This window comes from Pelobates fuscus, chromosome 10, assembly GCF_036172605.1.
Source record: "Pelobates fuscus isolate aPelFus1 chromosome 10, aPelFus1.pri, whole genome shotgun sequence".
In the NCBI taxonomy this organism is placed as follows: domain Eukaryota; kingdom Metazoa; phylum Chordata; class Amphibia; order Anura; family Pelobatidae; genus Pelobates; species Pelobates fuscus.
In genome coordinates, this window is record NC_086326.1 from 141,328,771 (window position 1) to 141,341,663 (window position 12,893).

Sequence of the window (12,893 nt, forward strand, 5' to 3'; positions counted from 1 at the left end):
CAAGTCATTTGTCCCTAAATGGACAAGTACATCCAATTCCCCTTCCTGCTTTGCCTGCTTAACAATGTTACAGATACGTCTCCTGTCTCTGTGAGCAGTAGCTCCGGGAAGACACCTCACAAGACCACCATTGTCCATCTCCACACCTCTTATGATGGAATCCCCCAACAACAACTGCTTTCTATTAGGCCTCACCATAGTCTTCAAGCCTCTCTGCACAACACCCCTAGCCTCAGTGCCTCTCTGCACAACACCCCTAGCCTCAGTGCCTCTCTGCACAACACCCCTAGCCTCAGTGCCTCTCTGCACAACACCCCTAGCCTCAGTGCCTCTCTGCACAACACCCCTAGCCTCAGTGCCTCTCTGCACAACACCCCTAGCCTCAGTGCCTCTCTGCACAACACCACTAACCTCAGTGCCTCTCTGCACAACACCACTAGCCTCAGTGCCTCTCTGCACAACACCACTAGCCTCAGTGCCTCTCTGCACAACACCACTAGCCTCAGTGCCTCTCTGCACAACACCACTAGCCTCAGTGCCTCTCTGCACAACACCACTAGCCTCAGTGCCTCTCTGCACAACACCACTAGCCTCAGTGCCTCTCTGCACAACACCACTAGCCTCAGTGCCTCTCTGCACAACACCACTAGCCTCAGTGCCTCTCTGCACAACACCACTAGCCTCAGTGCCTCTCTGCACAACACCACTAGCCTCAGTGCCTCTCTGCACAACACCACTAGCCTCAGTGCCTCTCTGCACAACACCACTAGCCTCAGTGCCTCTCTGCACAACACCACTAGCCTCAGTGCCTCTCTGCACAACACCACTAGCCTCAGTGCCTCTCTGCACAACACCACTAGCCTCAGTGCCTCTCTGCACAACACCACTAGCCTCAGTGCCTCTCTGCACAACACCACTAGCCTCAGTGCCTATCTCCAGGACACCACTACACTCTGAAAGTGCAGGAAATGAATTATGTAGAACAACAGACTGTGCAATATGCCTTTTATCCACAACTCCAAGTCTACCAGATCCTACAGTAATCCATCTGCCATTCCTAGTATGTCTCTGCGGCAATGGCTTTGCAGCAGTTCTAGCCTGAATTTGTTTACCAGATAATTTACAAATCTCAGACTTCAAAAATACAATCTCCTGCCGCAAGATAGAGAACTGTCTACAGATTAGACAACAACCAAACCTCCAAAAAGTGGAACGTGAAACAAATGCAAAGCAACTATTACACTGAACTAAGTCTGCCATTCCAATGAGGCGAATAATTTAAATCAAACAAATTTTACCTTTTTTTTTTATTTATCCTCCTGAATACCTCAGATTACCTCCAGGTTATCTCCAGAATATCTCCAACCACACACACACTTAGAAGCAACACTTAGATGAAGCAACCAAGCTCTATTAGCCAAGCTAAAGCCATGTGCCAGCCAGGGCCCAAAAGATATTTTACTAACTTCTGAACCCCTGGTCTGATTCATTCATTCATTTTGATATGTTGTTCCCCTGAATGTATTGATTGTGAATATGTAATTTTTATGGGAATTGGATGTATGGTTTTAGAGTTATGAAAGTTGGGTAAAAAGTATGTTTTAACTGTATGTATAATTGGATTACCTCTCAGGCTAAGGGGAGGAAATCTGTGGGATGTAACCATTGTGTGATTGGTGTATTGTAAATCCCTCCCTTGCATGGGAGAATCCTTTATAAGACAGTGTGTGAATAAATCTTGAGTTCCTGTTTTAACCCTCAAAGTGAAGTGTCGTCTCATTCTTGGGGGAGGATTTATTGAATGCTGTTCCAGTTTGACTGCTAGGAGTGTAAACCTATTTGTATGGTTTCCGATTCAACTGTCTACAGCATTCATATGCTTGAGAGGATTTATATGCTTCTCCGATACGGTGATTGTGGTGTCTGCCAGAGTGCTTGGAGTCCTCAGGAAACGCTAGGAGCATCCTTCGACGGAGGTACCCAGTCGGGGTGCCAGGCGATCCGTTACAGCACCCGACGACCAAATACCGCTGGGCTAACAAAGTATCCAAGATGGCCAACTGCCGCGTGTTGCGGCCACCCTAAATCTCAATAACTACAGAAGGATACATTGTTGCAATACTTAATGGGAGCCACACGACCTCCTGTGTGTGGTCTCCCATTCGGTAGTTGAAATTCATTGTTCGTGAAACTACTGTATGAATGCTGTTGGCTTTCCTGCCGCCAGCATACGAATGCTCTTGTTCGCACAATATCCAGGTACAGGTATTTGTTACAGCAAGGGTGTATAATTTATTATTACACCCTTGGAATATTATCCTTTAATGTAATTTGTGTAGTAAATGGCACAAATTACAGATATGTTATTGCTGAGGTCAACAGGGGTTACATCTTTTGAAGCTGGGACCCCCACAGAGGTCAGTTGGCTCCCAGACTGTGTGTCGTCTAGTCCTTGGGGGAAGAGGGATTATTATTACGCTGCCTGTGTTTTACCTGCTTTATCCTGACTACAAGCGGAGATACCGTGATTATACTGCTACTCCACTACAGTGAGTAATTAGGCCTTCTGTATTTTATCTGTTGTTTGTGTAAATAACTTGTTTATCATATATTGTTATATGCACTGTGACTATTCTTTGTTCATAATATTCATTTATTAAGTTCTGCCTTTGGTTAAGAATCATGTTACCTGAAGAGACAAGTTAGTATTTTTGTAATTCCTTAAATATTGTACCAAGTAATATTTGGTGGGTTTTATTGTTGATTTACCTGGGGGACCAAGGCACCCCATTTATAAATTGTCTTGGTGGTGGCAGCATTAAAATAGTAATAGTTATATTATTATGTTTAAGTGTGGGTGGTGTTAAAAAGGGGGATTTTGTTATTATTTCTGGTCTAGTGAAGACAAATAGTGTACTTTAACCCTTTCACCACCACAACTACGTCACGCACACTCTTGGAGTAGGGTGCGTTCATGACAGTATTCACTTGGTTCTAACAGTCTTAAAGCTACAGAATATCATTAATAAAAATACATTCTTAAGTGGCTAGTTTTGCCACAATGGTTCTTAAAGGCCCAGCAGCAGCATAATAAAATACAATATGCCCAAATACTGTATTTAAAGGGCCAAATCTCACAGGGGCCATAGTCAGCAGGCAGGAGGTGGGCAAACAGGCTTCTCCAATGCCCAGTGGCGAGGTTGGTTTCGCCACAAACACCCTAGGTAATTCTCATTCAGTTCATAACGAGAAAAATACTGCATTTTAAAAATTGTATTATCAAGTTAGGAAGGGATAATTGTACTGCCACCATATAAAGGAAGAAAAGAATTTACGGTCAGAAAACTTTAAGCTTTTCCTGGTGGCAGTACACAGCATGATCCCAAATATCAAGGAGGGTATTAAGCAACCACAGATTTAAGAAACTTACAGAGAGTATGAAAATATGTCTAGTGAAACAGGTAACGGTAGACCACTGGCAGAATAAGTCAACTTTCCACAAGCCATCTGGAAAGTGTTTTGTTAGAGGCTTCTTTTCTCCTAAATATTGCATAAAAATTGATGATCCAAATCTCTAAAATTTTAAGAATTGGCAATGTAAATCTGCAAGGCCCTTCTAACATATGCCATTTCTTTTCTTGAGCAGAAGAGGCCAAATATTTTGGCCGACATGAAAGCCACTAGAAATACGGTTGTCAGAGACAGTAGCTTTAAAGGACCACTATAGTGCCATGAAAACACTCGTTTTCTCTGAAACTGCTATGTTTACAGCAGAAAGGGTTAATCCTAGATGGGCTTGGCACCCAGACCATTTCATTTAATGAAATGTCTTACAGGAGGTTCGTAAAGTGCATTCAGTACTACAGACAAATCCCAGGTAGAGAAGAATGACTTGCGAAGGAGTCTCAGAAGTCTGATAGCATTGAATAATGTACGAATCAGGATATTTTTTAGCTAAATCCTTAACAAGGAAGTGACTCAAATCAGACAAACTTGAAGAGTAGACACTCAGACCAGAGGCAAAACTATCTTGAAAGAAATTCCAGAGGTAGATCCCTGTTCTCTACCAGCTGAGTTGAAACTGGAAGCGCCCAATAAGTTTAAACCATCATCGTAAATTCCGAGAATCCGCTTCAGTTCTACCATTATGGAACGATGGCTAGAACCATTGTACAGCGCTATATAAATAATAAAATAATATATAATAACTACGTCTTTGTCTGTTCTGATCTTCTGAATCACTCTAGGAATTAGACTTCCTGGAAAGAACACATATGCCAGTTCAAAATCTCCTCTTACGGACATTCCATCTAGGAAGTGAGGATAAGCTCTTCTGTAGAGTGATGCAAAGACAAAAACCTTTTGGTTTCTCTTCTGGCCATCAGCTCCTATACTGGAGTCCCAAATATTGCTATGAGAATTGAGAAAATCTCTTGACGCAGGGACCATTCTATCTGAGAGCATTTCGCTGTGCTGAGGTTGTTTGCAATGATATTGTTAATGCCCCTTACATGCATAGCTGACAAATCGAAGTATTCCTGTGCCTCTTTGTTTAGATAAGAAATTGTCATGATGTTGTTCGATTGAATCCTGATGGATCTCCCCAAAATCCATGGCTTGAACTGTTTGAGGGCATATACAACAGCTTTTAGCTCCTTGTAATATTAGGATTGATTTGCTTCCTTTGTGGACCAAACTCCTTGGTGTATGTGTCTGAAGAAGTGCTCCCCATCGTAATCCAATTTATGGAATGGACTTTATGGAGGACTTGTCCCTCTTGAACCAGTTTGTCAAGATCTCCCACTGAAGAGGTCTTATGGATGACCTTGTCCATTTGACTGCCGGCATAGAGAAAGTCAGAACCCAGTACACTCATTTTCTTATAGATTAGTTGGATTCTAGTTGGAGATATGAGACTTCTCCGTTCTATTTAATAGTCAGATGCAGTGATAGGGTGTCTGAATAGATCAGAAGATTCAGGAACTGAATAACGGTTGAAGGCTGCAGCTGAGACTTTTCTGGATTTATAATCCAACCGTGATCTTCTAAAACTCGGATAGGCGCGCCACTCGGTACCGCCTCTTCCTGTACATCTTCTAGCAGGAAATGCTTTGAATTTGCTTTTATAAACCAATCGTTCAGGTATGGAAGTATGGCTATGCTTTTGTGGCAGAACAGACCTTGCCACGTGTTCTTGGAGGGGGCTGATTGCCCGCCTCCTACCTTCTGAATATGGCCCTGGGATATATGACATTTGAAAACACTATTTGTGCCCTGTGACAAAACTGGAGATTGTGCACAAATATGACTATTGTCCATATTTTTTATGATTCCCTTTGTTTGTTGCACTGTTCCCCATGTGTTTCATCTGTTGGTTCGGCTGGTTAGACTACCAGACAAACTGTGGAGTTACTGGGTGGCCACCATTTCATGTATCAGAGGCACATGGTGAGAACAATGGATAAAGCACATGGTGAGAACAATGGATGGTGGCCATTTTAACTCACAGACACTGTTTTGACTTTTCTACACGGTGATATCTCGCCGGTGTTTGGTGCACAAAGACATCGTTCAGTAGTCTTAAACTACAGAACAGGGGACACATTTAACAGTAATTATTTTTCATATAGCCTGTATATGTTCTGCGGAATCTGCATTAAACCGTATCTTCCAAACTACTGAACGGATCTGGGTGAATTTTGGATATGTGGTTCACCCAGATCCCCCGGTTCCGATGATATATGTGGGGTTATTGCGTGTTTTGGGGTCCCTGTGATATGTTTTATAATACTGTATTTTCCTGCCTGTGATAATTAAGTTAGTCTATTGTGTTGAGATAATTGTATCACAGGCAGAGGGGAGGATTTCTGCTGGGAGTGGTTTACTTTATTGTACATGTGGTAATGTTTCTATTGGTTCTTCTGAAAAACCCTGTGGGCGGTCCTGTATGTGTAAGACCTCCATAAAAGAAGGCCCTTTGGTGCTAAATAAACACAGTTCTTCTTTACCCTTCAAAACGCAGCCTTGTCTCGTTATTGGAGGGAACTGCTATAATAACACTGGGGATTGCTATGCTCTGCATACTCCCTTGAGCTTGAATCACTTAGCTCTTTTAAGAGCTGTTCCTGATGCGCTCTCCTGGAGGAGAGGTCTTCCCCACACGGTCCTGGAGGACAGAAGCCGATCCAGGGTGGACAGAAGACGGCGAGACTCCAGTTAAGCTACGGCGGTTGTGAAGTCTGCGGTGGTTGTGGTGTCCAGTGTGGTGCTTGTGGTCCTCGGCGCAGGCTAGGAAGCGTCCATCCATCAACGGAAGGTACTCGGTCGGAGTACGGGGAGTTCCGTAACAGCTTTGTTCTCTCAAAGCAGCTGTGATAGAAGTAAGGACTTTTGTGAATATCCTTGGAGTCGAAGACAGCCCAATGGGGAGGACCTTGAATTGAAAATAATAGGTCTTCATGCCTCTTTTTTTATGCAAACGTCAAAATGTTCTTGATGTCACCACTATTGGAAAGTGTAGATAAGCGTCTGAGATCTAGGGTGGCCATAAAGTCTGCTTTTTGTTAAAAACAGAGATGCATTTTTTTAAATTAGATGTTAACTATTACTCTCACTTTAAAAAACTCTGACCCGTGTGGAGGACTGATGATACGGGAGATGCACATTGATTAGCATCCATGCTGTCAGGAGGATCTGCATAGCTTTAAATACCTTCATAATTTGAAATTTAAGCCAACATTTTCAAGTTCTGATTCGCGCACGTGCAGTGGCACGATCAGAACTTCGGCGCAACGCATGGCATTCCTGGGCATTCATTCCACCCCTAAGCACAGACTCAAAGTCTGATAGTTGCGCCACTCGGGACTGAGTCTTCCTGCTTGTCTGTACCAACACTCAGCTTTAAAGGTTTCTTCTGAATTTACTTCATTAGCTTAATAATTTGGAGCCAGGCCACTCAGCTCTCCACCTGGAGCTATCGAGTCAAATCCCCTTCTTCCTTGTACCGTCTCGTGCAGGGACAAGGAAGAACTGAAGGGGAATTGCCTGGGGAGTTCCTTTATATAGTAAGTGGGAGGGGATTTTTTGTTTAATTTATCTCTTGCAAAACGCTTTTCCCATGGGAAAGTACATGGTTACTGTATATTGTCACTATATGCCAGGAAAAAAGTATCTACAACTTGTTATACAACTTGTTTCCTTGCATGATGCTCTAGTTTTTTCAAATGTTTATTAAAGGGACACTATAATCACCTGAACAACTTTAGCTTAATGAAGCAGTTTTGGTGTATAGAACATGCCCCTGCAGCCTCACTGCTCAATCCTCTGCCATTTAGGAGTTAAATCCCTTTGTTTATGAACCCTAGTCACACCTCCCTGCATGTGACTTGCACAGAATTCCATAAACACTTCCTGTAAAGAGAGACCTTTTTAGGCTTTCTTTATTGCAAGTTCTGTTTAATTAAGATTTTCTTATCCCCTGCTATGTTAATAGCTTGCTAGACTGTGCAAGAGCCTCCTGTATGTGATTAAAGTTCAATTTAGAGATTGAGATACAATTATTTAAGGTAAATTACATCTGTTTGAAAGGGAAACCAGTTTTTCTTTTCATGCAGGCTCTGTCAATCATAGCCAGGGGAGGTGTGGCTCCCAGAAACAAAGTGATTTAACTCCTTAATGACAGTGAATTGAGCAGTGAAATTGCAGGGGAATGATCTATACACTAAAACTGCTTTATTTAGCTAAAGTAATTTAGGTGACTATAGTGTTCCTTTAAATCTTCAGCAATTGACATAACAATCCAGCACAGTCCTAGCACCGCCAGGGCATACATTGCACTGAAGGAAAGGAGGACAAATGCTGTTGCTGTTTCTACTTATTTCACTTACCTGAAAGAGGATATTAACGATTATCTCTGCCTCTATGAAGATATTTAATGTTAATTGTGGGGAGGGCTCTAAGTTGGATTACTGCTGCAAATGCTGTTTTGTTTGGGTATTTTTTTTTTTTAGGATAGAAAAGGCCAGAGCTTATAATAATGATTGACAGAGAGAGACACAGTTTGTGTATTTAAAAGAATATTTAAGTATCTAAAGTATAATAAATATTTTTACCTATGCAATGCTTCGTGAATATTCCTCCAGACATACATACATACATTATATATATATATATATTTATATATTTTGTTACAGGGCGTTTTTTTTAAATGTCCTGCTTTCTACTTCTGTATTTTTTATTACTAGATAAAAGTATATACTTTATACATGGCTTGAAAGACTGAATGGTCAGTAGGCCGGAATATAATAGAAGATGTTCATGCTTTGAAATGGTTAAACGCGCATTCTTTAAACATACCTTATTTTTCTGTTTGAGAGCCCGACACTAGTTTCCACTATCTTATATAAACATCCTGCCGTTGGAAAACATAACATTCTTTCCGAGCACCTGCACATTTTAATTGGGTTACTAAATCAAAGACTCCTCTACATCAGTTAAGAGAAGACGTGCTAGACATGCGCAGTAGATTTACAGCAATACGTAATGTTATAGGAATACTGTTTGCACTAAATGTCTATGATTGGTTGATTTTGCCTTCTGTGGTATACTGTAGTATCCTATAGACTGTAAGCTTGTTTGAGCATGGTCCTCTTCAAACTATCATTGCTGTACGTTTTCTTGTCCTATTTATAGTTAAATCCCCCCTTTCATAAAATTGTAAAGCGCTACATCCTCTTACCTAGCGAGCTGAAGGGCTGGGGATTCTCAATCATCACATCCTTGTAGAGATCCTTGTGTCCTTCTAAATACTCCCACTCCTCCATGGAGAAATAGACAGTGACATCCTCACACCTAATTGGAACCTGGCACACACAATGATACAGTCACCATCCAAACACATCCCTTGGTTTTACTGTATAATGTCCCATTCCCAGCAGCCTCACCTCTTCAGTCAGCAGCTGGATGATCTGATTGGTCAGTTCCAGAATCTTCTTATCATTGTTTCTGACACGTGTCAGTGAGTGAAGTAAAGGCACAGTGCTGGGGTTATGTGTACTGTAGGATTCTTCGGACACAAGAGGACGCCTGCTATGTGGGGCATTCCCACCAGTCATCTTCACAACCACATAGTCCTATGTATTAGAAGAAACATGGGCAGTTAAGGACAAATATCTTAAAGAAACAGTTTTAGAAATGTAGCCATAAGAAAAATACCCTTACATCAATATTTATTTACAAACGGTTTGACAACTTAAGGTAAGCACATTTACTGCAAGAGTTCAGCTGACACTCTCAGCGAGTGAGCTAGCCTTGCACAACAAAGCTAAGATCAGGAGCACAAATAGAAACTTTGTGCAGGATGGAGGCTGTGACCACCAAGTGGCAAACCCCAGGTATGTCAAGCTGTTCCTTTAACCCCTGGGTGACAAGGCCGTTTTTTAATATTCTTACAGTTAAGGACCAGGGCGGTTTTTACATTTCTGTGGTGTTTGTGTTTAGCTGTAATTTTCCTCTTATTCATTTACTGTACCCACACATATTATATACAGTTTTGCCATTAGTCTTTCTAAAGAGACCATTAGTTTCATCATATCATATACCATATAAAAAAAATATATGTTATAAAATATGATGTGGTACTCCGCATGTGGCCAAAATCGTAAAAAACAAAAAGTTAGCATTTAGTAATCATAAATAAACCCAGAGTGAGGAAGACAGATCTATAAGATTAGGCAGAAAGAGGCTAAGCAAGTTATAAGAGCTTCCAAATCACACACATAAGAGAATATAGCACAGTCAGTAAAAAAAAAAAAAAAAAAAAAAAAAAAGGGGGGGGACAAAACATTTTTTAGATACATAAATGAGAAAAGGAAAGTAAAACAAGGATTAGTTAGATTAGAAACAAAAGAAGAAATGTATGTAAAAGAGGATAAAGGTCTAGCTGACTGCCTCAATGAATATTTTTGTTCAGTATTTACAGATGAAAATGAAGGAAAGGGACCTCAGTTAGGAAAAAGGACAAATGAATCATTTGTTACATGTCAGTTTACAGAGGAAGAGGTTATATTTCAACTGTCAAAAGTAAAGACAAATAGAGGGGCGGAGCCAAGCTACTGAGCTGAACGGCCACACGAGCGACGAGCTCCGGGGCAAAACACCCGAAAACCGGCGATAATCGGCCACTACAGCCGCAAATCGGCAACCAAAACACATAGATTCTCAGTTCCTGTTATGTGTTACTGACAAAAAAAACACCCCAATGTGTTTTCAGCAACATCTCCTGAGTACAACAGTACTCCCAATGTACAGGTTTTATGGGTTTTTGCAAAATTACAGGGATCAAATGTAGGGCTTTTCCCTTTTCCATGTTTGCACATTAAGATTTGACAGATTGGTCTGCTGGGCCTATGTTGCCTTTGAGACCATATGGCAGCCCAGGAATGAAAATTAACCCCATCATTGAACACACTAGATGGCAGCAGAGCTAAAGATCTAATGCTGGACTCAAACTGTGTGCTAAACAAATTTAGAATGTTCCTGCTGTGTTAAACTAGTTTCCAAGAACTGACTGCAATGCAGCAAGACTATTTGAAGTAAAATAAATGCATTGAATATTCATTGTGATATCATAAAACACTCTGCGATACTGCCAGAACCCAGTGGTGATGTCATAACAAAATTGTCATTGTTTAAAGGAGCATTCATTCAAGGAAAACCATGTGAATTCACCAGGTGTTGTATATCTATACATTTTAAGTCAGGTAAAAATGATTGTAGATTCACTTGGACAATGTAATATTAAAATAATGAATTAGATAATAATAAAACACAGTGTAAAGCAAATGTACTGGGCAGACTAGATGGGCCGAATGGTTCTTATCTGCCGTCACATTCTATGTTTCTATACCATTTGTAAAAGTAGACAACCCACGGTATTCAAAATGGGGTATGTCCAGTCTTTCTTAGTAGCCACTTAGTCACAAACTCTGGCCAAAATTAGCATTTACATTTGTTTTTTTGCATTTTTCACACAATCTGAGATGATATCTGTGGCGAAAGTGACCTCGCCACTGGTTTTTGGAGGGGACTACTTGCCAGCTTTTTACCCTGTGACTATGGCCCCTGCAATAGAACTGGCTAATATACTTCAAACAGGCTCTGTTCGCACGAGCAGAGACCACCCCGGAGCTTGTTAACACCTATTAACAACTTGGAACGTTTCTCACCGCAGTGCTCTAATTGTTCGTCTGGGTGGCCGCGATTCCTATGAACAACGCATGAACGCAGGCAGCGGTGTTTGGGCATGGAACTGAAATCGGATAAAGAAATTCCCGAACACCGCTGGACTTCCATCATCGCCTGCGTTCGTTTCTATTCAGCTTAGAAGGGCACTGTTCGGTGAAATCATTCATCTGGATGAAGGGAACAAGCTCCAAGTAAGACTATTGACTCCGTAAGGTAGTTTGTTCGTTTGCAAACTACCGATCTAGACCAGCCGCAAGCTCTGATTCTCTGGAACTGTTTTGGGCATGAAACCATGCGTGCGGTCAGTCAAAAGAGACTTCCAGGAATTTCCTGAACCCCTGCTCTGATCTGGGTGATTTTTGGATATGTAGTTCACCCAGATCAGTGCTAGCAGGGGATGTGTTAAGTTTTGGGGTACTTATTGGACTTTTTATAAAATGTGTGGTTATTCTGCCTGGGGATAATTAAGTTAGTACATTATCTACCTTAATGATATCACAGGCAGAGGGGAGGGATTGTATGCTGTATGTAGGAGTGTCGGACACTTATATTGTTCTTATTGGTCTGTATAGTTTGTAATGCGGTGCTCCATCAGGTCCAGGGGGTGTGCCTCTGACCTGAGGAATTGTATATAAAGTCAACCTGTACCATTAAACCTTCTGTTCTACTTCACCCTTAATCTATAGAGTCTGGTCTTTTATTGGGGGGGGAATTGCTATAATCATTATACTCCCTTGGATTCTCTGAGCTCCTGTAAGAGCCATTCCTGCTTGACTCTCTGGAGGAAGAGAGATTCACCCACTGGAACCTGGAGCCTTGTCGTAGGTCCAGGGTGGATAGGAGACGGCGAGACCCCAACCAAGCTGCGGCGGTTGTGGGGTCTGCAGTTCTTATGGTGTCTGGAGGAGTGCTCAGATTCCTCAGTGAGCACTAGGAGCATCTGGCAGCGGAGGTACCCAACCGGGGTACAGGAAGCTCCGTTACAAGTACTATATTTTATTTTCTTTAAAGTGAAATTACTATCCCAGATTACTTCAGGAACTTTTTACCTATACCAACAATTATTTTCTCTGTATTATTGTTTAGTTATTCTAAAGATTTTACTTACATTATTATCTGTATATGTTCGTGACTTTCACTAGAACGGTTTAGTTTCCAAGTACTTTCCCCAGTTTAGCTAGATCTTCTGTAGGATCATTTATCGTGATGATTTTGTCACCATAAATGTATCAAAAGCTTAGTGGGAAAACCCCATCTATATGAGATGTTAGTATTTCTTAATGTAATAGTCAGATCTTTAACCCCTTAAGGACACATGACATGTGTGACATGTCATGATTCCCTTTTATTCCAGAAGTTTGGTCCTTAAGGGGTTAAATCGTTTACGACTATTTCTTGTGGCTAATGAAAGATCTGGAAACGTAGAAATTTCAGTACATTTGGAATTCTGTGGCTTATTGTACCGGGCCTTCCTCATCAGAGTCCTTTACTGCACAGTTAAGGAAACATACTATCACATCTCTTGGTTCAGATGTTTTTATATTAGGAGATTTCCGAATACTGTGAACTCTTTCAAAAAGGAGTTAAACCGGATTCTTGCTGATCAATAAAATGTGCTATATACTCCTTTAGGTATTCCTCCAATGTAT

General features: G+C 41.3%; 1 protein-coding gene across 1 annotated transcript in view; it reads right to left on the reverse strand.

Moving 5' to 3' along the window:
* The window catches only part of LOC134574593 (oocyte zinc finger protein XlCOF22-like), a 29,265-nt gene that overhangs the window by 7,805 nt on the left and 8,567 nt on the right, over positions 1-12,893 (reverse strand). Inside the window, exons 3-4 of the mRNA XM_063433725.1 lie at positions 8,943-9,131; positions 8,738-8,861 (exon numbers count right to left, since the gene is read on the reverse strand). Of these exons, the coding sequence (XP_063289795.1) occupies positions 8,738-8,861; positions 8,943-9,131 (313 nt within the window). The remainder of the gene's footprint in view (positions 1-8,737; positions 8,862-8,942; positions 9,132-12,893) is intronic.